The 27451-nt window shown below is 34.1% G+C and overlaps 1 protein-coding gene across 5 annotated transcripts in view; it reads right to left on the bottom strand.

The window, feature by feature from the left end:
* Positions 1 to 15622: 15622 nt before the first annotated feature.
* Positions 15623 to 27451, bottom strand: part of SHOC2 (SHOC2 leucine rich repeat scaffold protein) — a 93685-nt gene continuing 81856 nt past the window's right edge. For all 5 annotated transcript variants that reach the window (XM_054436548.2, XM_054436547.2, XM_054436546.2 and 2 more), the window contains 5 exons: positions 24203 to 24391; positions 21653 to 21775; positions 19929 to 20066; positions 19481 to 19598; positions 15623 to 17681 (listed from right to left, as the gene is read on the bottom strand). In XM_054436548.2, the coding sequence (XP_054292523.1) occupies positions 17473 to 17681; positions 19481 to 19598; positions 19929 to 20066; positions 21653 to 21775; positions 24203 to 24391 (777 nt within the window). In that variant the 3' untranslated portion in view covers positions 15623 to 17472. The remainder of the gene's footprint in view (positions 17682 to 19480; positions 19599 to 19928; positions 20067 to 21652; positions 21776 to 24202; positions 24392 to 27451) is intronic.

The following is a 27451-nucleotide window of genomic DNA, read 5'->3' as shown; positions in this document are numbered from 1 at the left end:
GCACATGGAACATTCTCGCGAACAGGACATACATTCTCTAGGATAGGACATACGTTAGGTCACAAAATAAATCTTTAACAAATTTAATAAAATCAAAATTATATCAGGTATCTTTTCTGACCACAATGGAATAAAACTAGAAATCCATCACAAGAGGAACTATGGAAACTAAACAAATACATAGGTTAAACATGCTCGTGAATGACCAATGGGGTCAATGAAGAAGCAAAGAAGGAAATTTCAAAATGTCTCGAGACAAATGAAAACACAACATACCAAAATTTACAGGACCTAGCAAAAGTAGTATTATGAGCGAAGTTTCTAGCAATAAACAACATCAAAAAAGTAGCAAGACATCAAATAAACTAGTGATTCGCCTTAAAAAATTAGAGGAGCAAGAACCACCCAAACTCAAGATTAATATAAGGAAAAAATAATAATGATGAGAGCAGAATAAAATTGAGGCTACAAATATACAAATACCAACAAAACAAAAAGTTGGTTTTTTGAAAAGACAATATAAGCAAATCTTTAGCTAGACTACCTAAGAATAAATAAATAAATAAAGTCAGAGATAAAAAAGGAGACATCACAATGATACCACAGAAATTCAAAGGATCATTAGGGACTATTATGAGAGCAATGTAGGCCAATAAATTTGAAAACCTAGAATAAGTGAATAAAGTTCTAAACACACACAATCTACTAGGATTGAAATATGAGAAATAGAAAACCTGAACAGATCAATAATGAGTAACAAGAAAGAAGTAATAAAGTCTAACATCAAAGAAAAACCCCCAGGACCCGATGGCGTCCTGCTGAATTCTAGCAAATATTAAAACAACTAATTCTACTCAAAGTGTTTCCAAAAACTGAGGAGGGAATATTTCCAAACTCATTCTACAAAGCTAGCATTACCCTGATACCAAAACCATACAATAATAATTTTTAAAAAAGAATACAGGCCAATATCTCTGATGAACATAAATGCAAAAATCCTCAACAAAAACCTAGTAAATTCAATCTAACGCACATAAAAAAGATCATGATGATCAGGTGGAATTCATCTCAGGGATGAAAGGATGGTTTAACATATGCAAATCAATAAGTGTGACATCAAATTAATAGAATCAAGGACAAAAAAAATGATCATTTCGATAGATGCTGGAAAGGCATTTGATAAAACCCAACATCCCATTCATTGTAAAAACTCTCAACAAACTGGGTATAGAAGGAACATAATAAAGGCCATATACGACACACCCACAGCTAGCATCATATTGAATGGTGAAAAATTGAAAACCTTCCCTCTAAGATCTGGAACACAACGAGGATGCCCATATTCAACACTTTTATTTAACATAGTACTGGAAGTCCCATCCAGAGTCCATTCCTACTGGAAGACAAATAAAGGGCATCCAAATTGGAAAGGAAGATGTCAAATTGTTGGTGTTTGCAGATGACTTGATCTTACATTTAGAAAAAACTAAAGACTCTGCCAAAACATTACTAGAACTGATAAACCAGTAGAGTTACAAGATACAAAATCAACATACAAAAATCAGGAGCTATGATGTTAGTTGTGCACTTGAAAAAAAAATCAGTAGCATTTCTATATGCCAAGAGCAAACAAACTGAAAAGGAAATCAAGAGAGCAATCCCATTTCTAATAACTACTAAAAAACCACACCTAGAAACAAACTTAACCAAAGAAATGAAAGCTCTCTACAATGAAAACTATAAAACACTATTGAAAGAAATTGATAAGGACACACACATACAAAAAGGAAATATATCCTGTGTTCATGGATTGGAAGAATTAATATTGTTAAAATGTCCATACTACTCAAAGTGATCTACACATTCAATGCAATCACTATTAAAATACCAATGACATTCTTCACAGAAATAGGGAAAAATTCCTAAAATTTGTATGGAATCACAAAAAACAAACAGAATAGCTAAAGCAACCCTGATCAAAAAGAACAAACCTAGAGACATCACAATATCTGACCTCAAAATATACTACCAAAACAGCATGGTACTGGCATAAAAACAGACACATAGACCAATGGAACAGCATAGAGAACTCAGAAATAAATCCTTACACTTACAGTCAACTCATTTTTGACAAAGGCACCAACATATATTGAAGAAATGATAGTCTCTTCAATAAATCATGCTGGGAAAACGATATCCATTTGCAGAATGAAAATAGACTTATCTCTCTCACTGTATACAAAAATCAACTCAACATAGATTAAAGATGTAAATATATGACCTGCAGCTACTAGAAGAAAACACTGGGAAAACACTTCAGGCCATTGATGTGGGCAAAGATTTCATAAGGCCTCAAAAGCACAGGCAACCAAAGCAAAAACTGACAAATGGGATTACCTCAAGCTAAAAAGCTTCTGCACAGCCATGGAAACAATCGACAAGGTGAAGAGATAACCTAGAGAATGACAGAAAATATTTGCAAACTATTAATTCAACAGAGGATTAATAACCAGGATATATAAGGAACTCAAACAACTCAATAGCAAATACTAATACTCCAATTTAAAAATGGGCAAAAGATCTTAATAGACATTTCTCAAAAGAAGACATACAAATGGCCAACAGATATATGAAAAAATGAGGTAAAATAACTCGTCTCAGGTCACAGAACTAGTAGTGGCAGAGCTACATTTATTCACTTCATTCAGGAAAAAAGCTAAAATCCTTAGCATGACATACAAAAGCCTCGTGATCTGCTTTTCTCTTCCCCATCTCTCTGACTTTATCTCTACTCTTTACCAACTTGCTTTTCCTCACTCCAGCCACACAGGCCTCATTTTTCCTTAAAAATCAGCTGTTTACCCAAAATGCCCTTCCCTCAGATATAGCTAAACTTCGTCTAAGACTCAAATGACACTTTCTTAGCCAGACTTACCCAGACCACCCTATCTGAAATAGCAACATCGTCTTTTTTCAAATAAACGTTTTAAGAGCAATTTTACGTTCAGAGCAAAATTGAGCAAAGTACAGAGTTCCCATATATATCTCTCCACACACACCCACAGCCTCCCCAGCCAGTGTCCCTGTGTGGTACATTTGTTAACAGTTGCTGAAGACTGATACATATTATGACCCAAAGTCCATAGTTTACATAGCATTCACTCTTGGTAGTGTACATTCTACAGGTTTTGCCAAACGTGTAATGACATGTATCTCCCATAATATCATACCGAATTCTTTCACCACCCTAAAAATCCTCTGTGCTCTACATATTCGTTCCTCCCTTCCTCCAAACTCTTGTCAACCACTGATCTTTTTATTGTCACTAAAGATATGCCTTTCCCAGAATATAATTTAGTTAGAATCATACAGTATAAAGTCTTTTCAGATTGGCTTCTTCACTTAGTAATAAGGATTTCGGTTCTCCATGTCTTTTTATGGCTTGATAACTTATTTATGTAGGGATTTCCCAGACACCTCAGGCTCTCTATGTGACCCTGAGAGGCAGCCAGAGTGCATCAAAATGGTAAAGGGACACAAGGGGTCTGGTTGTGATACCTACAGTATTTGCCACTCCTCCTCCTTTAGAATAGAGTAATATCCCATTGGATGAATGTACCACAGTTTATCCATTCACTTATTGAAAGACATCTTCATTGCTTGCAAGTGAGGCAATTATGAGTAAAGCTGCTGTATGCATTTAATTGCAGGGTTCTGTGAGGATGTTTTAATTCATTTGGGTAAATACTAAAAAGAATGATCATATGGTAAGAGTATGTTTAGTTTTGTAAGGTATTGCCAAATTGTCTTCCAAAGTGACTGTACCATTTTGCATTTTCACCAGAAATAAATGATATTTCCAGTTATTCCACATTCTCGCCAGCATTGGTGCTGTTGGTGTTTTGGATTTTAGCTATTCTAATTGTTGTGCAGTGTTATCTCATTGTTTTAATTTGCAATTCCCTAACTATAGAGGATGCTGACCAATCTTTTAATGAGCTTACTTACTATCTGTATATCTTCTTGGTGAGGTGTCTGTTTAGATCTTTTGCTCATTTTTTAATTGGGTTGTTCTATTTCTTATGCTGAGTTTTAAGAGCTGTTTGTCTATTTTGGGTGAGTCCTTTATCAGGTATGTCTTTAGCAAATATTTTCTCCCAGTCTGTTGTTCTCATTCTCTCGATAGTGTCTTCTGAAGAACAGAAAAATTTAATAAAATCCAATGATGCCTTTCACAAATCGTGGTTTGGTGTTGTATCTAAAAAGTCACTGCTAGACCTAAAGGCGTCTAGACTTTCTCCTCGGTTTCCTTCTAGGAGTTTTATAGTTTTCCATGTTACATTTAGGTACCGCCAATTTTGAGTTACTTTCTGTGAACAGTTTAAGGCCTAGATTTGCTTATATTTGCACATGGATGCCCACTTGTTCCAGCAGTGTATGTTGAAAAGAACTATACTTACTCCACTGAATTGCCTTTGCTTGTCAAAAATGTTGACAATATTTGTCTGGGTCTCTTTTTGGGGACTCTATAGTGTTACTTTGATCTATTTGTAATACCACAGTCTTAATTACAGTAGCTTTATAGTAAGTCTTGAAGTTGGGTGGTGTCAGTCCTCTTGACTCTTCTCTTTAAATATTTCACTGGCTATTCTCAATCTTTTGCCTCTCCATATAGATTTCAGAATCAGTTTGTCAATATCCACAAAACAACTTTCTGGGATTTTAATTGAGATTGTGTTGAATTTATAGATCAAGTTGTGGAGAACGGATTTCTTGACAATATCAAGTCTTCCAATTCATGAACATGGAATCTCTCATTTATTCTTACTTCTATCATTAGAGATCTGTATTTTTCCTCATGTGTGTTTTATATTTTGTTTCATTGATAACAAAGTATTTCATTTTGGGAGAGAGGTACTAATGTAAATGGTATTATGTTTTTAATTTCAAATTCCAATTATTCTTTGTTCTGTATGGGAAAGCAATTTACTTTTGTATATAAACCTTGTATTATGCAACCTTGCTATAATCACTTGCTATCATCAGTTGTTTTTGCCAATTCCTTTGGATTTTCCATAGACAATCATGTCATCTGCAAACAAAGAGTTTTATTTCTTCCCTCCCAGTCTGTATGACTTTCACTTCCTTTCCTTGTCTTATTGCATTAGCTATCACTTCCAGTAAGATAATGAAAAGAAACTGTGAGGGAGAACATCCTTCCCTTGTTCTTGGTCTTCGTAGGAAAGCTTCAAGTTTTTTTTACCAGTAAATATAATGTTAGCTGTAGGTTTCAGGTAGATGTTCTTTATCAAGTTAAGTAAGTTCTACTCTGTTCCTAGTTTGCTCAGAGTTGTAACAAAGGAGTGCTAGATTTTGTCAAATGCTTTTTCTGCATCTATTGATATATGATTTTTCTTCTTAACCTGTTAAGGTGATGGATTACATTAACTGATTGTCCGGTGTTTAAACAGCCTTGCAGGTTGACATTAATCTTGTGAATTCTTAGTCATTACTCCTCAAATACTTGTTTCTTTCCCTTTATTCTTCTGGTCTTCACATTAAATGTATATTACATCTTTTGTAGTTGTCCCACAGTTTTTGGATATTTGGTTCCAGTTAGTTTTTTCTCCTCTTTGCTTTTTATTTGGGAAGTTTCTACTGACATATTATCTTCAAGCTTCCTTCCTCAGCTGTGCCCAGTGTACTAGCCAATCATTCTTTATTGTTAGTGTTATTTCCAGCATTTGTAATTCTTTTGTAGAATTTCTCTCTCTGCTAATATTACCCACCTATTCCTACATGCTGTCTACTTTTTCCATTAGAGCCCTTAGCATATTAATCCTACTTATTTAAAATTCCTGGTCTGATAATTCCAGCATCTGTCATATCTGAGTCTGCTTGTGATGGTTGCTCTGTCTCTTCAAATGGTGCTTTTATCTTTTTAGTATGCCTTGTAGTTTTTTTGTTGACAGCTAACCACAATGTGCTGGTTAAAAGGCACTGAGGTAAATAGGCCTTTAGTGATGTAGTGCTAAGGTGTGGTGGGGAGGGGAAGCATTCTTTAGTCCTAGGATTAGGTCTCAGTCTTAGTGAGCTAGTGCTTCTGTGCTGTGACCTAAACAAATGCTTCTTAGCTTCCCCTCCCCCACTCCCAATTAAGTCAGATAAGAAGTATAGAACTGGAGATTTCCCTTCTCCCATTTGGAAAGCTAGAGGTGTCTAAAGTTGGGTATTTCCCTTTCCCTGAATTGGGTAGGCAGGAGGTTAGGCTCTGGTAAAATAATTTCTCTTGAGGCCAGGCTTTGTTAAGAAATAGAATGCTCTGGTGTATTTCAAAATGGTTCCTTTCCTCTCCCCACGCTGGAAACATGAGATTTTGGTTTTTTTCTTCTCAGTCTTCACTATGAGAACCTGGTAGGGCTCCTAGAGGTAAAACTCTGAAAAGGGAGGGGGATCCATTTCTGATACCCCTCCAAGGTGTTTTTAAAGTATTCGTCAAGACCGAATATATTCAAAGTGTACATGATTTAATATACATATATTGTGTGATAATTACTACAATCAAATTAACATATCCATCACCTTCCCCCACAACAAGTTAACTCTAAGATTTGTCCACATTGAGCTTCCAGCAGTTTATCAATTATAGCTTAGGTTTTTTCTACTCTGCCCTTGGTTCCCACGGAGGTTTCTGCTTGTTCCCAGTAAGCTGTGAGTCTCTGTATCCACGTGTCTTTCTCCAATTTGGGGGGCTTCAGTTTGCTCTGTGACCTCCATCCTCCGACAGATCTAAGAAGAGTTGTTGATTTTCAGTTTGTTTAGCTTTCTGTTAGGACAGACTGACAACTTCCAAGCTCCTTACATGCTGCATCAGAAACCAGAAGTCCATTGATTTTTTACAAATAGTATTTATCAACCTTTAATAAATCATAAAATTTACTTAGTATATTTATCTTTTGCTTGCCTTACTAGAATGTAACTATGGTCTGCTATGTTTGCTAACATATCCTGCACCTAAATCAGTGCTCGGCATGTTGGTGAGTACTCAGGTATTTGCTGAATGATATACACACTGATTCTTCCTAAGAAACGAGATATAAAAAATACCAGTTGGGCACAGTGTCTCATGCCTGAAATTTAGAAGACTGAGGTGGGAGGATCACTTGAGCCCAGGAGTGTGAGACCAGCCTGGGCAACATAGCAAGACCTTGACTCAACATAATAATAATAATAATATTAATAATAATAATAAAATTAGCTGGGTGTGGTGGTGTGTGCTTGTAGTCCCCCCTGGGGGGGGCACTCCTTGAGCCCAGGAGTTGGAGGCTGCAGTGAGCTATGATCATGCCACTGCACTCCAGCCTGGGTGACAGAGCAAGACACCATTAAAAAAAAAAAAAAAGAAAGAAAGAAAAGAAAAAATGTATCTTAGACTTTCCTAGGAAAGTCATAGAAAAAAAAAATGAACTTGAATGTAGACTCATACATCACCCATACTATAAAAGACAACTGTGATAACTTTAATTTGCATTTATATATATTGCAGGACACCTGGCTTCCTTGGTCTTGGAACAAATGCAATCTGGCTACAATACCTGTCATTCCTTTTTACCCCCTGGATTCATCTAAGCCAATCAGACTGGCTAGCCAGGAGGCCCTCTTTCTTAATTAATGCTGCATGCACAGCTCCAATCTCTCCTAAAGCTGAATTTTCAGAAAAGAGAATGTGATCGTGGCTAAAGCATCATCACCGAGTCACAAAATCACAGTCAATGTGATAGAATCAAAAGAATACTATACTAGGAGAGGTGGTCCCCAGTACCCCTATACTATTTATCTGATAGTCGGCTTAAAAACCTTTTGATTTGGTTACTTTAAAATGGGATAACGTCTTATCTTCCTGAGAGAAAGGCGGCAGTCTATGTGATTTTTTTGAAACTACAACTCTAAAGTCATTGTCCAAGACAAAAATTGTATTTGATATTCTCCCTATAAACAACATGAAAGATCCCAAACAAAAATAACAGCAATTAAGTATGCAAATTATAGATTATACACTTAAGTCTTGCACTTTGTTTGTGGTTTAATCTTGCATTTGGTTTAAAAGGATGAGGAGGAAAGAAATGTGAAACTAATCAAATTTATGGCTATTACAATATATGCTTTTTCAAGTTAGATGATTAATGGGAGAAAAGTTGTGTCTGATATGGCTTTCACCTGGTTAGCCTATTTTAACCAAGGCCCCACTTTACCAGCTTTCACCTGGCTAGCCTATTTCAATTAGCCCAGTGCAGATGTCATGGTTTAGATGGTGAGGCAATACAGTGGAGTAGAAAGAATACTGATTAAGGAGTGAAAGACTAAGGTTATAATTTCAATGCTGATATGACGCTGCATCAGTGTATAACTCATTCACTTGCCCTGGATATTCCCTGAAAATAAAGTTAGATTTACATAGAAACCAAAGAATCAGGAAAGGGAACATGAGATTCACTTGTCTAAAATAATACACAACTGATCCTTAAATAAACAAACTAAATTAAACTAAAGAAGTGTAAAAAATGATTACCAACATTGTCATGACAAGTTTTTAAAGGTTTAAAAGAAACGTAGGTGCTTAACAACACTCAATTTAACTTGTGGCCCAAATGGAATGGTAGTAATACAAATTGTTTTTAAAAATTTGCTCTTGGACACATAATAGTATATAGTAGAGAAAAGCTATAAAATAACTGCCAAGGCACACAGGCACAAGCAAACTCTTGTTGAACTCAAATTGTTTTAAGGCTTCCCTTGGAAGAGTTGTTTACGGTACAGTATTTTTTTAAAGTGGGTATTTAGTAAATAATATTCAAATGTCCTACAAATGTAATTTCCATGAAGAGTGGTAAATGAAACAAATATACATATGTATGGGTATATGCATATAAATTGAAAAACAGCAATGCTTAATTCTTAGATATCTCATCTATGCTAACACCTAATGAATATGGTAACACTGATCACGCCGTAAGAAAATTAACTGGATAAATTATTGTACAAAAACAGAAAATTTGAAAAATTTTGCTTTTACGGTTCTCAACTGCAAACCAAATAAATTAAGGGTTACCCAGAATTATTGGCTGTACAGTATTCTTTTGAAGAGCACACGAAAGGCCAAAATCTGTAAATGTATGACTTGCCTCTAAGTTGATGATCACAGAAAGAAAAAAAGAAAAGTCATCTCCAAACATTTTGTTAGAAAACAGTGATTACCTCAAATCTAGGTTCATCCATGAATCTTCAATGTTAACATTTTAGTCTCTATAAAGGCAATCAATGTTCTCACTTGCCCCAAGATGTCCTTTATTCCGCAGTCACGGGAGGTGCTTTGGAGGTCAGAAAAATCGAACTCTGAGTTAAATCAGATATTCTTAGTTTTTAAAAAGTAGATTACTCAAAATAGGTGTGAATTCCATTAGTTTGTGATCTAAGGGCAAAATTTTCTATGTGTCCATAGTGTGTGTTTGACAACAGAAGATATAGGATAAATATTTAATTTTGCACTAATGAACAGTGCTAGTTAAAAGACATGGAATACATAATAAATAATATTCAGCAAAATATAATGATCCCAAATCAGGGAAAATCAGAGAAGAACTTGACAAACTGGTCACCTGCTTGAGTTGAGACACATAAAGTTCACTTTTGTTTATATTTTTCACCTTCATGATTTTTATCCCTTTTCTCCTCTTTCATATATTCGTATGTACACAAGTGTATACACATGGTACATCTTTACATTTCAAAACAAACCCCAAACACTGTGTGCACTTCTGCCATAAGAAATATGGCAATTGAGAGTCTAAAACACTGAGCATTAAAAATCCACCCCCCTCTTGCTCTAGAAAATAAATTTCATTAAAATTGGGGTTTCCAACTAATTTTCAAAGTGATACAATCTAAACTAAAAAATCCAAACATTTAGATTCTTTAATCTCAACAAGGAAATTATTCAATCAAATAAAATATTTTTTAAAAAGATCTGGACATTTACAATGCCTACTTTGGAAGATAATATTTATAATATATTTTCTCGGGGGTATAACTCAGGGGTAGAGCATTTGACTGTATATATGTTCTCAGATATATGCACTTCTAATTTGAATAAATTACCCAGTCTTTAAAAAATTCCGGTAAAAAAAGATTAACAGTCTAATTACTTCGATCTACTAAAGCATTACAGAGCCAATAATCTAATCATTTAAATGTAATTTATTTTTATATTTTATAAAAGTATTCTTTTCAAGTCAGAATATTTTGTGTGTCTATTTTAGAACTGGGCCCCTCCAAAATACAGGCATTCTCTTCCTAGGCCTAAATTTTGCTAATAAAGCTAAGACTATGAAAAAAAATCTAATTCTTTAACTGGACCAGGTAAGCCCGTCTGGATCACAGATGAGTTAAAAACTAGACCTAGTAGTTATCTCAAACCCAATCTATTCCATAAGGTTAACCACAAAATAAAGGAAGAGTTAAAGAGCAAAATGAAGAGGGAAAAACCAAAATAAACAGGTTAATTAAATAATTAAAAGTCTGGAAAAGAGCGGTAAAATTTTTTTTAATGCAGAAAAATAAGCTCAATCCTTACATGTTATTTCTAAAGAGAAGATTTAAGGGAATTAAATCTAAATAAAGAGTATAAGCAGTCCTATACTGCCCTTAACATTCTCCATCTGGCATCCTCCACCCCAATTCTTTAAGGAAATACAATTTCTCGCCTCTACTACAGCTACTTCTTGATTTTTGGAGTTCATCAGGGATTCCATCTTTTTCCCATCCTACATGATCTACCTAGGGTATCCTTGTTTCAATTACCATCTACATGTTGGATCATCTGTTTCCAGGCCTAACTTCTAACAACATGTATGTATCCAATTGCTTACCTGGTATCTCCACTTGATGTTCCACAGGCTCTAAAACACATTTTCTTCCTACCTCTAAACAAACCAAAAGAATCTGGTCCTCTGCCAAGGTTCCCTAGTTTAGTAAATACACCCAGATGCTTAAGCCACTAACTTGGGAGTATTCTTTGATCCTTACTCATTTTACCCACTCAATCATTACTTCTTACTAATATGTCTTGCTAAGACTCCCTTAAGGGTCATTCTTTCCACCCCTATTACTAAAATTCCAATCAAAGCCACTGTCATCCATCATCTGGATTACTCTAACAGTCTCTCATCTGGCCTCTTGGTCTCTAGTTGTGATATCCTTCAATCTATTCTTCTCAAGATAGCCACAGTGGTTTTTAAAAATAAATATTAAAGAATGATACCAGGAAAGATGACAATCACATTGTGCAAAGGATGATACCAGGAAAGATGACAATTAATCACATTGTGCAAAGGACTAAAATTTGTTGTCTTCCTTTTCTTCAGCCAATTAAATAGTTATCATTGGGTATTATCTCCTTTATCCTCATAGCTTTTGTTCTTGTGAAACATTTTAAAACACAAACTTACATAATTTTCTTTATTAGCCAATATTACAACTTACTTTTCTAGGAAACCTGCACTCAATTTCCACCTTTAGTTACCATGACATCCTAAACAGCTGAGTCAGAGCAAACTTTCTTATGAAAGTTTACAAAAGAAAACAAAAACATTTTCTTTACAGAACATGAAGATCATGATAAAAATACTATTAGGACTAGAAGACTCAGAGAATGGAAGAATGACTTCTAGGAATTCATTTCTCCATTATAGAGCACAGTTTGCATTACAGGATACAACAACAACAACAACAAAAAAAAACCCTGACATTTAGGGTTTTAAAAATAATAATATATAAACAACATAAACAACTATACTGAAGGACACCACTGACCGTATCAAATACTATGTTGCATGCTTTTGTGCACTTATTTCTGTATATCTTCTACATGCCATTTGCTGTTTCAAGGTTCTCCAGAAGAATTTCATAATAGTAAAAAGTCATTTCTCTCAGTTCCACATTTTTATGGTTTCATGACACTGCAAAGACTGATTTCAGGTCCAGCTTCAGTTACACACAGCATTAGAAATCTTTTCAAAGACTCTATGGCAGAACATTTACAAATACATTATTTCCACTGAATAACAATACAGAATGACTTACTAAAATGCCAATTTTTATAAAGTCGAAATAATCAACAATATAATTCAAGTTCAAAGTACATTATTTGAAGGCTGTTTATACCTTTTAGCCTTGAATCATAACTCAGAGTAGCTAAGTATTTAACACAGTACAAGCCCTGTTAAACATCAGTGGAAACCTGATCTTTACCTGGAGAAAAATCCAAACTGTTAAATACATCATCATGTTCTTATTTAGCAATTATAACTTTCTGAACTATGTTAAAAATGAGTTTTGAGGTGGAAAGAGACAAACAGCAAATGTGAAAAAAACTGTATATTAGTATATTTTTCTATTCAAGACTAATATTAAAATAAATTATTTGACCCACACATAAAACATTTTTAGTAGTGGACATCAGGTTTTAAGTACTAGCTAAATGGACAGATTTCTTGAATAATAATTTCTTCGAAATCATAAAAAGAAAATGGTATAGATGGCTGATGCAGATGCTACTTGTATATTGTTTGATCAGACCAGTGGAAGGTTAAATTCTCCATAATGCTTTAAAAACTATATTTTCATTTTGAGAAACAACATAGGCCGGGCGCGGTGGCGCATGCCTGTAATCCCAGCACTTTGGGAGGCCAAGGCGGGCAGATCACGAAGTCAGGAGATCGAGACCATCCTGGCTAACACGGTGAAACCCCGTCTCTATTAAAAATACAAAAAAATTAGTCAGGCATGGTGGCAGGCGCCTGTAGTCCCAGCTACTCGGGAGGCTGAGGCAGGAGAATAGGAGAATAGTGTGATCTCAGGACGTGGAGCTTGCAGTGAGCCAAGACTGCACCACTGCACTCCAGCCTGGGCGATAGAGCGAGTATCTGTCTCAAAAAAAAAAGAAACAACATCAGTAATTATAAAAGGCAAATTAGATTAACACAGAACATCTAAATGATGACAGTCACTGATAAAGCACCCAAAAACTCTCATTAGATTTTCCAAGTAAGATGATTTTTTGGAGTACCTATAATATATAAAACGCTTCTAATGCCATTTAAATATTATTACATTATTAGGATTCCTAGGATGGAACTCTAATAATTTTCACAAAGACAGAATCTCCCCTCTAGACAAACTTGCGCCATTGTGCAAGAAACAAACAAAAAAAATCTCCTTCCTTAAGGTTCTTAACTGTCAGAAATGTGACATAATATATTGATTTTGTTAGAACAAGAAACTTTACCAACACCTGCTAAAAAAACTGTGATAATATACAAATCTACGATGTGAATGAACATCACCCCCAACGTGTTATACTGTTGTATACTGCACAAACTGCAAAAGCTGTATACGGCATGCCCTGCCCCAACTACTCTAAACAGTAGAGGCTACTCCTCCTACCAAACTTGGAAATGTTTCCAGTCTGAAATACTATAAAATACTATCCAGATGAAGTCTTGATCACAAACAGGTATTTAAATTCAAAACCGGTTATATTCAGAACTTATAATGTCAGTGGGATATTTAATAAGGGTATACAAAAGAAAGTATTTTTTAAGGGTAATGAGAACCAACTCCAGTTTTTAAAAATTAAAAAAAATCCCTTATTTTTAAAGTCATTTTTCAAAGTGAAAAAATAAACCCAGAAATTTTTCTCAGAAAGGCCTTCTATTCAATAACGAAGTACTGATAACTATTTTATAAAACATTCTCATATTTGCCTAATATAACAATGTTGAAGATACCCCCTTAGATACCAAGACAATGTCACAACTCTTGCACATTCAAATTCTCCAAGATACATAATCAACTAAAGATTGCCACACGTTTCCCAATGACTCCTTAAAGACTAAACTACTCAAAAGAATAAAGCAAGAGAAAAGTTTTAGCTAAGACATTTGATACACTATCTTATCCTCTCATCAAGGCAGAAAGAGACCTTTCCTCACAAGTAATTCATTTTAAAGTTTATAGATTTCAGGAATGTATACTTCTCCAGTTTATTTTGAATTACGCTATCTGCTTTCATCTAATTTTAATCATGCAAGAGTGATCATATATTCTGATTTCCTGAGACCACTGTTGTGCTGTTGGCCCTATATAACTATTGGTAGTACCCCCTTTTCATTTCAGAAGTGTCTACTTTTATATACTTAAGTTACTATACATTCTTATTAATAAACAATTATAAATTCTGCAAGGTGATATTTGGATTCAATACACATGGCTTAGAGATAACAGATGAGGCTGGGCGTGGTGGCTCACACCTGTAATCCCAGCACTTTGAGAGGCTGAGGCGGGCGGATCACCGGGTCAGGAGATTGAGACCATCCTGGCTAACAAGGTAAAACCTCATCTCTACTAAAAATACGAAAAATTAGCTGGCCGTGGTGGCAGGCACCTGTAGTCCCAGCTACTTGGGAGGCTGAGGCAGGAGAATCGCTTGAACCCGGGAGGCGGAAGTTGCAGTGAGCTGAGATCGCGCCACTGCACTCCAGCCTGGGTGACAGAGCAAGACTCTGTTTCAAAAAAAAAAAAGGAAAAAAAAAGGAAGTAACAGATGAAAAGCAAAAGGTTATAACAAAAATTTGCAGAAAATCTAGATAAATTTTAATGTCTAATAACATCTATTTTAAATGATTCAAGCTGCACAATTAGATAAATTAGAAATTTGCAATTACATTTTTTAGATATCATTCCCATTGCAATACCTACATTTTAAGTATGAATAAACGTTTTATGTGTATTTTCCCTTCCTGTATCATCTACTGTTTTCACTTGTATCTATAAAGTTCATAAATTATTTAGCGCTTCCTCCTTTCTGTATAAAATAATCATGTGGGATTTAGAAAGTATTAAACTCTCACAAAAGGACAGCTTGGCATTACCATTGCCATTTTTCTGCTACATATTAACAAAAAGCAAAGTTTAGAGCAATGTTTTTATAATGTAACATCCTCGGACATTCTTATTTTATTTGCTGAGTCTCATGGAGAGACTAAATATAATTTCTTTAAAAGAAAGGAAAATTTTTGGATATGCCAATTAGTCCCATTGCAGTTTCAGGAAAAAGTATTAGCTCATATGTAGTCTTCAACAATATCCCTTATTATATTCAAACTATTTAAATATTAAATATCTTGATTTCACAGGGATATCTTAATCAGAGTCCATTTTAGTTTCTTGGGAAATAATGAAATTTGTGGGCTCTCACAAGGTAACAGCCTACAGAGGATATACATTTTATACTTCTTTAAAATTTTTTATAACTTGTCATTATATTGTTTACACATAGCACGACTTCTACATATAAGACTGATCGTTTTACATTACTGTTACAGATTAACATAAATAAAGGTGGAACAAAAATGCTTTAAAAACTATATTTTCATTTTAAGAAACAATAACCTTTTTTTTTTTAAGAAAAGACATTTAGTTACTACCTTTAAAGTTCAAGTCCCATCATCTTAATATATAAACACACCTGGATACGAGATTTAAAAAACCACACATACACACAAGCTCTAGGTAGAGCTGTAATAAACAAATTCCTTTTATAAACAAAATTTTAACTGAAAAGCCACAGTAGATGGGGGTGGGGGGGCGGGTAAAAAGAAAGGATATTACTTGGTAAAATCCAGTGACATCTACAATAGTTTTACAGCACATTTAAGCATTCTAGGGTTTTATATCTTCACCTGCCTTCCATTTCTCAGTTGATCCTTCTAAAATCTCTAATTACGAACATAGGTTTGACCTCAAACCTAGTCATGAATTTGAGTGCCAGGAAAAGCAGAACAACAGTCCAAATTTCTATCTTAGTATCATAGCCTTAATTCAAAAATGGTTTTGTGTAAAACACAACGCCCAACTAAATGGAAAAAAAAAACACAAGCAGCAATATGTAATTATACAAAATAGTGATTAATTATATCTGAAGTGTTTTTTAGGATGACATCTAGAACGCACCTTGCTCTGAGACTCCTCAATAATCAAATTGACTTAGACCAACAATACTGCTAAGTATTAAATGCAGTGAAGCGAAAGAAAATACATCAAATAGTACATGCACATCTTACAGAACTTCCACTGAACTCCCCAATGGCTTCTATGCAATGTGCCTCTTTTCCATAACTGTATTAACAACTACCAAGAAAGGAAAGATGAGATTAAAAGTAATGATACTGAACTGAATTGTTTGAAGCCAGTGCCCCATATGTGGGGAAAAGTGCATTTAGTTCAGCAGCAATACAGCACAGTGTGAAGATATTGTGCTTAGACACAGATATTCCAGAATTGAAAGATGTACAAGGCAAGTCAAGATATAAAACCATAGTACACTGTTAAATAACCTTGAAACATACATATATTGCAGTTTTCAAAGAAAGACATTCATGTCATTGTACAAGGATAGGAAGAAATCCTTAAAGTTACCTACTGTAGTTTATGATATAATAAATACATATCTATATAGCATTGTATATACATATATAGATTGTGTGTGTTTATATGTAATTTATTTATTTGCCCAATTATCCTGTTAGTTTTTGTGGATCTGCAACTTTCAGGAATGAAAAAACTCCTCTTCACTACAAGTTTCTCTTCCCCCAAACTTAAAAAATATTCATACTAGAAAAGGTCTCAATACCCTTTCCCTACCCAAAGACTCACTTCAGCTATTTTGCTTCACAACTCGTCAGAGAAGCACAATTAAAGAAATTCTAGATTTTTGACTGTATCTTTTCACTTTGCCAGTTTTTTTTCTTAACAAGCAAATACCTTTCACTGTTTACACAGTTGATGCAAATTCTTTAGCAGAGGATTCTAGACTTGACTGAATAAAACAGAGCAAATCAAAACAAACAAAAGAAATCCAGTGATTTACTCTGACTGTAAACAATACATAAAATTTAAATCTCAATTCTCAAAATAAGTTAAAGAAAAATTCTACTTTCAGGGCCTACAATACTATAAAGATACAACAATTGGTAAGGGGAAAATATATGTGAAAACTTGCAACAAAATTTTTTGCCCATTATTTTTCCTAAGAGAAAGTATATCTAACTATACTACCTCTGTCCCTTAAGTTTAATAACTTCATAATGTGTTGGCAAATGTTTTAAGCAAACTGGCATATCAGATTACACAACAGAAAAACATCCATCAAATTCAGCAAAGAAAACTTATATAAGCCTTTTGTACAGAATTTAAAAAAAATTCTAAATGGCTATGATTCCTCTATTAGCAGAAACACATAATGCAATTTTTATAAATCTGCCATATACCAATATCTACATAAATAGATACAGATATAGATAAGAAACATTAATGGCAGTCTATTTTTGAACAGTGTGTGGGACCAGCAGATTTATATCAGACCATGGCACGATATGGACCCTGCATCTTTAAGAACTGAATGATGAAAGAAGGCCCCCCAGCAACAATCTGAGGTGGAAGGTGACTGAGTGGACAGTTCTCAATACTCATGATTGAAAGCTTGCTGCAGAGTGCCAGCTCAAAGGGAAGGCTATGCAGGTTGGGGTTGTCATTCAAATACAGTTCTTCTAGGTTCTCCAGTGTACCTGTTTAAAAAAAATCAATTATTTTTTAAAAAATTAGTTGCTATTTTAAAAGTTCAACCGGGCATGATGCTGTTCTGGTCATTACATATACTGAACACACATTTCCTTTTATTCTCCTTTCTTAGCTTTAAAACTCTACAACCATGGATCTCAAATTTTGCTGCATATTCAAATCAACTTGGAAGACTTTTTAAACTCCTAGTGTCCAGGTCACACTCCATACAAACTAAATTAGAACCTCTTCCTTTATGGTAGGTCTTCAAGCTTGGAGAGGTTTTTGAAAATACACATGCAGCATCTCCAGAGATTCTGTTTGGGATAGTTTGGCACATATATAACATTTACTTATATATACTTTAAAACTCCAAAGGTGAACTTATTATATATTCAATGTCTATAACCACTTTTCTGTTGTAGATGTAACATTTTCTCAAATTAATAAATTTCTTATGTGCAAAATATTTGTTACTTAATATGAATCTTTCACTAAGAGTTATCACACGTATGGCAGTAAGCCAAAAACTGACTTATGTAGACCTTTAAAAATTTTTTCTTAGGATACTTGTATTCTCTAGGAAAATGTCTCAAGCAATTAAATGAGATCAGGTGAATAAATATACTAGAAATATAGGTGCAAATTTGCCTCATGTGTTTCCAATTTTTAAATTTCAAAATTCTGAATATTTCACAGTGGCATTTATTAGAAAACTAACAGAAATAATAGCTAGTATGTAATCAATTTGTTTACATGTAAGATATTATTTAAGCTTCAGAACAACCTTGTGAGAACTTACTATTATCATCTTTATTTTACAGGTAAGAAACTTGAGGCTTAGGGAGTTTACATACCTTATCTAAAGTCACAAAGCCAATAAGCAGCAGGGCTAGATTTTGAATTGTCAATTATCTCCAAAACCATTTTTTTTTTATTATACTTTAAGTTCTAGGGTACATGTACACAACATGCAGGTTTGTTACATATGTATACATGTGCCATGTTGGTGTGCTGCACCCGTTAACTCGTCATTTACATTAGGTATATCTCCTAATGCTATCCTTCCCCCCTCCCCCCACCCCACAGCAGGCCCCGATGTGTGATGTTCCCAACCCTGTGTCCAAGTGTTCTCATTGTTCAATTCCCACCTATGAGTGAGAACATGCAGTGTTTACTAACCTATAGTTCCTGTGGGACAGTGCACTATAGATGGGAAAACATTAATGCATAGAATTACTAATTTAAAAGCTAACATTTAACTACCATGTGACCTTAATCAAGTAATTCTCTTTATAAAGCAAGATTACAACGTGCACTGTCTAAAATTCCAGGTGGTCATGTATATTACATAAAATAATGGAAATGGAAACACTTGGAAAATGTTAAGTATTCCCAAATGTTAATATTGGTTAAATATTAATATTAATTCTAAAATCTCATAAACAAATGTTCTTTTGGCATAAAACATTACTAATTTAATTCAAGCCTGTGTAATTTTTAAATGTAGAAGGAATATAAAATAACTTCTAAATTGAGGTTATAAATAAAACCTATTGGAAATGTAAGTATTCCAAAACATTCTCAAATACAGTATTAATTTTAAAACCAATCCTAACAGCCTTTAGGAAACCTAACCAAAACCAATCAACAATCAACTATCGGTGCTCTATTAAAAAAAAAAAATCTTAAGCCTGATATAACCTCAGTTTAAAAAACAATAGATTTGTCATATTTATCTGAAATACTGCTTGAATGCACAAGAGCAAATTATTAGTACAGAGTCAAGCATTCATAGGGTTCATACCAATTTCTTCAGGAAGGTGAGTAAGTAGGTTCTCTCCAAGGCCCAGATGTGTGAGATTAGTAAGGTGACCAATGCCTCTGGGAAGAGTGGTCAACTGGTTGTTTGTCAAGACTAATTTCTAAAAGATTTACAAAATAAAAGACAGTTATAAATATATTTCCTACATTTAATGCAAACTGAAAATATTATGTCTAAACAATAAAATAAATTAACAGGGAAACCAGATTGGATAGAATGAGAATCACTTACGTTACATATTTTTCTTTCACAAAATACCATTTGTTAGGAAAACAAAGCCAGGTTATATGAACATAAAACTCAGCCCTAATACTAGAATAGGAAAGTCTATCTGATCCAAGAATTACATCAAAATCTTAAGAAAAATGTGCAATTTGGAACAGATGCCAAAAACTTTATAAAACTACAAAACCATCAGGATAATGTTTACCTGTAAATCCTTAAGATATGCAATTTCATTTGGCAAGGATTCCAATTTGTTCTCTTCTAGATCCAACTCTCTTAACTTCCTAAGGTTTCCAAGACCATGGGGAAGCTTCTTTAGAAGATTGTTTGATAAGATAAGAACCTAATGAGAAATTATTGATAATGTTTAGGAAATCACGAAATGAAATTATATACTGTCATTGTGTGGCTTAAAATCTATTAAGCAATGCTAATTTTCCAAACAGTGAATATTAAGGGTAATGTTCAATTATATAAAATATTTAACTTACTTTTCTAAAAAAATCACCATAGTTATTAGAAAAGAGATTTTATTTGATTATATCAAAACTAATGAAAACAAAAGAAGCAATTTAATTTTAATGAAATTTCAAAAAAAAAAACTGAATAGTTACAAATGTTTATCTAATAGGAAACTATTTATTCAAAACCCCTTACAAACCATTACTTAAGGAAGGTAAAAGCTAACTTCTAAACTTGCTATATCAATCCACTCTATTTATTATCTGTGGTGTTCTTATTACACTGAAAGCATCCTGGAAGATACTGAAGGGGGGAAAAATGGCAGAGAAGATAGCCTTTGTTCCGATAAAGTTACAAACTAGCAGAAAGGTAAGGAGACAATACTGGGTTGGGAGAAAGAGCAATAGGTAAAACAGATACATAAGGTTCTGGGTAAGTTTTTATGTTCATTTATTTTCCCTAATGTTATACCAGCCATAATAAATATATACAATAAGACGGAGAAAATAATAACAGCAGTCACCACTTGATTTTACTATTTGCAAGGCACTGTACTGAATGCATTATGTGCATTATTGCATTTAATCCTAATTACAACTCTACAAGGTAAATACTCTTATTATCTCCATTTCACAGCTTAAGAAACTGAAGCTTGGGCAAGTTAAGTACATAAATATACAGAGATAATTACACTCAGCTTTGTTTGACTTCAAAGCCCATGTTTTTAGCCATTAAACCATACTATTTCACCTTGTTAAATAATTTAAAAATTAGATCTTTAAAAAACATGGATATGAAGGAAATTTTAAAAAGCAATATATTTACTATTAGTAAGCGTTTTCATCAAAGGGATGAAAACTCCAGGAACTCAGAAGCAGGAGAAATCATCCTTAACTGAAGAGGTGAAAATAAGATGGATCTTTAATTATGGAAAAACATACTAAAAGAAAAAAATTAAGGGGATGAGAAGAGGGCATTCTAGATACAGAAAACAATAGGACTAAAATTAGAGGGCTAGAAATAGGCATATCAGATTTACAACAAAGACAATAATCAATGAGTAAATAAAATAGCAGGTGGGTAATTAGGATGAAAAAGTATGATAAAGCATTGTAAATGACAGTCTGAGAATCAATAATTATTTTGGTAGACAATGATGTAGTTTTTAAACAGAATAAAGAAAAAAATTGTTCTAAAAGATGCTTTTACAGAACTTTTAGAGATATTAATACTTTATGGCACTCAAAGACACCAACTTGTAGTAGGCAAGAGAAATTCAAAAGCACTGAATCTAGACTACGTAAGTCAACACTTCATTATCCTATTAGGGTTGTATGTTTAAGTGAGTTCTAACATTTCTAATTATTGACATTCACCCAAATAGAAATTGCTTATTTCAATTTGAAATTTTTAAATGAGATAAGTATGGAAGGTTCTGAGGTGCTCTAATTGCTCATTTATACTAACCTCAAGAGAAACGAGACCAGACACATCCTCAGGGATCTTTGTGAGCTGATTAGTGGCTAAATTTAATTCTACCATACTGGTCCAAGTTCCAAAATCCAAGGGAAGTGATGTTAACTGATTGTCCTGGCAAAGAAAAAAAGCAGCATCCAGGGTAGAACCACAAAAACAAAGTTCCATATATACCTGTCACTTCGGAAAGAGAATTCTTAATTAAACAAAATCTTATTCCCCTTTTTGATATTTAAATATAGAAAGAAAATAAATCAGCAACAGAAAACTCTAAGCCTTCAAAGTTTTTTATACAGTAATGAGGCTTTTATTTGGGAGTTAAACTGGAAGTTTGTTCCTTATGTGATTGTAATGGAAACAGAAAAATACAGTATACAGAGAAACACTGGAGATTTCAAAGATCCTATGATAAATATGATGTTTTTACCATTTCACAATATGAAGAAATCACTGAATAAAATATAAATGCTCAAATAAAGATATGAAAACAATAGAAGAAGACGCATCTAATGACAGCCCATAAGGAAACCAGAATGAGCTCAGGAATTCTTGAGGTGCTGAGCAGTAAAGTAGGGGAGGAAAAGCAGTCTTAAAAAGACAGCAAATTAAATCATTAAAACACTAATCAGGTATTTACCATTTCACATTAAAAATCCATAAGAAAAAAATGGTAAAATATATTCATCACTAAAACAGAGGAAACAGTAAATATGGTCTTAATTTGGTTTAAAAATTAGACAATGCTGTTCACAGAAAAAAAGTATGCCACTTTTATTCACTTATAAAGTATACTTTCATCAATAACGACTCGTACCACATTGTTATGTGTTAGGTGTATTGGTATTGGGAGAGGATAATCAACACCCCATCCAGCTCAATACCAATGATGTATGTCAGTATGTTAACAGTGATGCTACCTCTCAGTGGCAGTATTATTTTATATCCTTTATGTTAATCTGTATCTTTAAAATTTGCTGCATTGCACATGGATTGTCTCATTTCACACAAAATGACCCATAAAAGAAATCCCAAGTAGCAAGCATCCATTTGAAAACTCACTTTTTCTTTTATTGTAATATTTAAACTTGTTATCTATTTAATATTTAAGCTTAGTACGTATCTATACCTAAACTACTGACACTTACAGTAAGATTTATAAAGTATTTTCATTTTTAAAAATTTACTACTGTTACTTACATGCAAATGCATAAACTAATGAACACCTGAACCATTGTGTTTTAAGCCTATTACTACAAAATGAATGTTCAGAATCAACACCATTACCACTGTTAAATCTCATATAACCAGACTGATTAACAAGAAATTTTACAATTGTTAAAACTGTATGAGTATCTTGAATTTCCATTAGTTTACTTATTATATACTTCCAAAGAATCATCATAAAAGATACATACCATATTTATGAGCAAGTGTGGATGAAATTTAAAAATTGTACATTTAAGATTATAGTTTAAAGAACCACAACTATGTTCAAATGGTTCATCATGACAGGGAGAATACTATTAGCTATGTGGCCAATTCAGTTACCTTCTTTGGGCCTAAAATTTGTCCAGTACAAATTAAATCACTGAACTGGATAATTTTCCATTTGTTTTCTCCTTTTGCAATGAATTTCATTACAAAGGTGAAACTCGATCACCGTAGAGTGGGTAAGCAAAAAGAAACTAACGTTCAGCCACAAATAATTCTGATCTCTAAACATTTTGGCAAAAACCAGCTGTATGTATAAATATAAATATGAAGATATTTAATATATAATTAAGCATATTAAAAACAGCTTTCAAAAACTCTGGGTGGGAAGAGATTTTTTACATGCTTTAACTTTCTTCCACTTGATAAAATGAGAATATTTCAACTAGTATGTAGTGTTCTTTTAGACCAAAACATGATTTTTAATGGCTCCACAGTATTCCACTAAAGATAAACTACTTAACAAAATTAAATCTCTATTAAAGTTGGTACCTATGAAATAGCTCTGCAATATATATCCCTACAACTATACTTTTATAGACATTCATATTTCCTTTTTTGGGGGGATGGGGAACAGGGTCTTGCTCTCTTGCCTAGGCTGGAGTGCAGTGGTGCCATCGTAACTCACTGCAGCCTTGAACTCCCAGGCTCAAGCAATCCTCCTGCCCTAGCCTTCCATGTAGCTGGTACCACAGGCCAGCTAATTTTTAAAAATTTTTTTGCGAGACAAAGTCTCACTATATTGCCCAAGCTGGTCTTGAACTCCTAGCCTCCAGGGATCCTCCCACCTTAGCCTTCCAAAGCACTGGGATTACAGGTGCATCAGCCACTGAGCTGGACAATGATTTCTTTAGGACAAAATCCTAAGGGTATGCTCAGTTCTAAGATATTTGTTATCTGATACAAAGTACCCTGAAATGTTTTATGATCAGTTTAGACCCATCAGCAAGGTACAAGTACTCACTCCCCACACAATTAGCGAAAACATAAATATTAGTGGAAGTACCAGTTAAAGCAATTCCTTTCCCTAGTAAACAAATATATGCTTACCTTCATATTCAGCTTACTTAATACTTTTGCTCTGGAGAAAATTCCAAATGGAATTTTATTTATTCGATTGTGTTCCATGTTGAGGGAATAGATGGTAGAAAACTGAGATGGACCACCCACTGGATATAACTGGAAGCAATTTCTAGCTAAGGTCAAACTATTCAGTTTCACAAGACTTGATAAAAGACTCTGTAAAAAAAAAAAAAAAAAATGAAATAAACATAAGAATTAGAACTGTGATGAGACTCATTTTTTATATAACAGCAGTCCCAACACAAATGCCTCAAAGGGCTTTGCGGGTGACAAATGACAGAGACTGGTTGGGGCAGTCTGTGACACCTCTCTACAGGGACAGTCACTACACAGTTCTAGCAGATCGGTGCCTTGCAGAAATGTGGAACCAATGTAGATTTCCAGATTTTATAGGAGAAAACAGAAAATTTTCCCAATTTTTATTCTTTGGCTTCAATTTATTTAAAACACTGTATGGAGTAAGGAAAACATGTCTGTGTGTGAGAGGTGCCTCATGGGTGACTAATTTGAAACTTGTACATTGCAGAAACTTTATAGTGTCAGACAGTCCCAGGTCTGAGCCCTGTCTCTGCCACTGGCTGTGTAACCAATCCTACCTAGTCTTAGTCATATACCTATCTCTAAATTATTAAGATTAACATAATGATTCCTTTTAGGAACCATTAAATTCAGTAGATGATTATGCTTTCTGATACTGTACAATACACCGCTTTTCTATATAGTAAAATTTCTCAGGGCATATATGTACCCATTAAACAAGTATTTACTTAGCACATAACCCCATCTTCCCCTACATTAGCCTCTCACCATTTAACCAAAGTATTAAAATATTCAGGTATTACCAAAGAATCTCTGCGGTTAAGAAGATTAAGCTCTATTTATAGAAGTACATAGGTAAGAAATAATTAGAAAATAATATAGGACCGTATATAATCAATAATCAATTATATAGAATAGCCTCTTGCTATTCAAAGTCTGGGCCAAGGAAGAGCAGTATCAGCATCCCCTGGGAGCTCATGAGAAATGCAGACTCTTGGGCCGCCCCCCCTCCACTGAATCATAATATGCATTTTAACAAGATTCCCAGGTGATCTGCCTGCTAATTAATATCTGAGAAATACTAGTACAGGCTATAAACTGTTTTGAATCCTGACTCTATCTTTAAATAGCTTGTGACTTTGGCAAGTTATTTTTCCGAACCTAGTGTATCATTTTTTAAATACTGATATTTTATGGGTCATAGTGAAGACCAAACGCGATAAAATACATAAATAACTGAACAATACCTAGTAGGAAGTAAGTGCTTAATTTTAAGTCCTTTCTCTATTTAAATTCAAAGCAAGGAATACTGGAATAACTGGAAAAATAGGATGAAAGTTGACAGTGAACTAGATCTTGAAGGATGAAAACATTTTAAAATACTCAGAGAAATAGAAGAAACACTCTAGATTCAAAGTAAAAGCACAAGCAGGGAGAAGCAAGCACTGTATGAGGTATGTATGTTTTTAAAATAATGTTCAAACTTCAGTTGTCCACCATCAGCAAATTGAAAACTTAGTACCTGAGGTGACAGTATAATTGGCAAAGCCATCTGAAGGAATGAAGTAACTATATAATTGAGGATATAACTATACAGAGAACTGAAACTTGTTCTTTATACTGTACCTTAAGAAGCTACCCTTAAAATTTGTGTATTGTACACAAACAAAAGGAACAACAGAGGTAAAACAGTGGCAAGAAAACTGCATGGCAGTCAATTCAGGAAAAATCTCTACAGGCTACACGATTGAAAATAAAGAAGTTTTACTGAGCCTCATGGCAAAAAATGTGATTTTTTTATTCTTACAACTGACTTACTTTATTGAATTGACTCTTATGATAAAATGTTAATATTGAGTATATTTGAGAAGGGGCAACAAGAAGCCAGCTCTTCAAGCTCTCATTTCTTAGTCACGTTGTGAAGCAGGGGTTGCTTATCATTTTTTTTTGTTAGAATCAGACACATCTAGGCTCCTATTTTACACCTTCTACTAAGTTTTGTCAACTTTGGTGGACTAATTAGATAATCAATATACCTCTTACCATACTTCCAGAAAAATATTTAAGGTAACAAATTTGGCCAAAAATATAACCTCTCTTAAGCCTTATTTCGCTATCTGTTTGATGAGGATACTCCAATAACTAGTAGGTTTATGACAAAGATTAAATGAGATAATACATGTAGAGCAACTACACTCAAGCCTTGGGAATATGTGGTTCAAATTATTAAGTTCCTTTTCCTTATATGTATACATCTACATTAAAATAAGTCCATTTTCAGACAGTCTTCAAATGACAAAATAGTCATTTTAGCAGCTCTGATTTCAGCTATTTAATATGCCCTTATTGAAAACCACTTTCATGATTTCTTGCCTAACCCAGCTTGAGTATCTCATAAGTGCTGTCTAATGGATTTTATTGTTTTCCTTACTATAAATGCAGATAATTTCACATTTGCATTGAGACTATGCTGCTTCCAAAGCACACTGATTACGTTTAAATTATTACTTCATACTTTCCCATATTCAGTGGGACTGGGAGTGAGGCCCAAGAGTCCACATTTCTAACAAGCTCCCAGGAAAATCCGTATTTCCTAACAGGTACCCAGGAATTATTAGTTTCACTTCACTGACAATAAGACTGGGTATATATCAATTTAAATTTTTTCACTTTTTTTTTTTGAGACAAAGTCTCCCTTTGTTGCCCAGGCTGGAGTGCAGTGGCGTCACCTCGGCTCACTGCAATCTCTGTCTCCCAGGTTCAAGCCATTCCCCTACCTCAGCCTTCTGAGTAGCTGGGATTACAGGTGCCCACCACCTCACCCAGCTAATTTTTTGTATTTTTAGTGGAGACAGGGTTTTGCCATGTTGGCCAGGCTGGTCTCAAGCTCCTTACCTCAAGTGATCTGCCTGTCTCAGCCTCCCAAAGTGCTGGGATTACAAGCATGAGCTACGGCGCCTGGCCTTATTAAAGAACCTTTGTTCTTAATTCGATTACACACACACATACTCAGAAAAACTACCAAGTCAAAACATAGTATCAGCACTTACGTAAGACATTTTTGTTACAAAAAAAGACTCTGCAAAGCTCAATCAATCCATAAGTCCACAATTGTTTTGTTACATTACTACAGAAAGACATGCTTGAACAACTATAAGCAAACATCCACTGTCGACA

The sequence above is a fragment of the Pongo pygmaeus genome, chromosome 8 (genome assembly GCF_028885625.2).
Source record: "Pongo pygmaeus isolate AG05252 chromosome 8, NHGRI_mPonPyg2-v2.0_pri, whole genome shotgun sequence".
Taxonomy (NCBI): domain Eukaryota; kingdom Metazoa; phylum Chordata; class Mammalia; order Primates; family Hominidae; genus Pongo; species Pongo pygmaeus.
The sequence above is the reverse complement of the archived record's forward strand: the minus strand, read 5'-3'. Positions and strand labels throughout refer to the sequence as shown.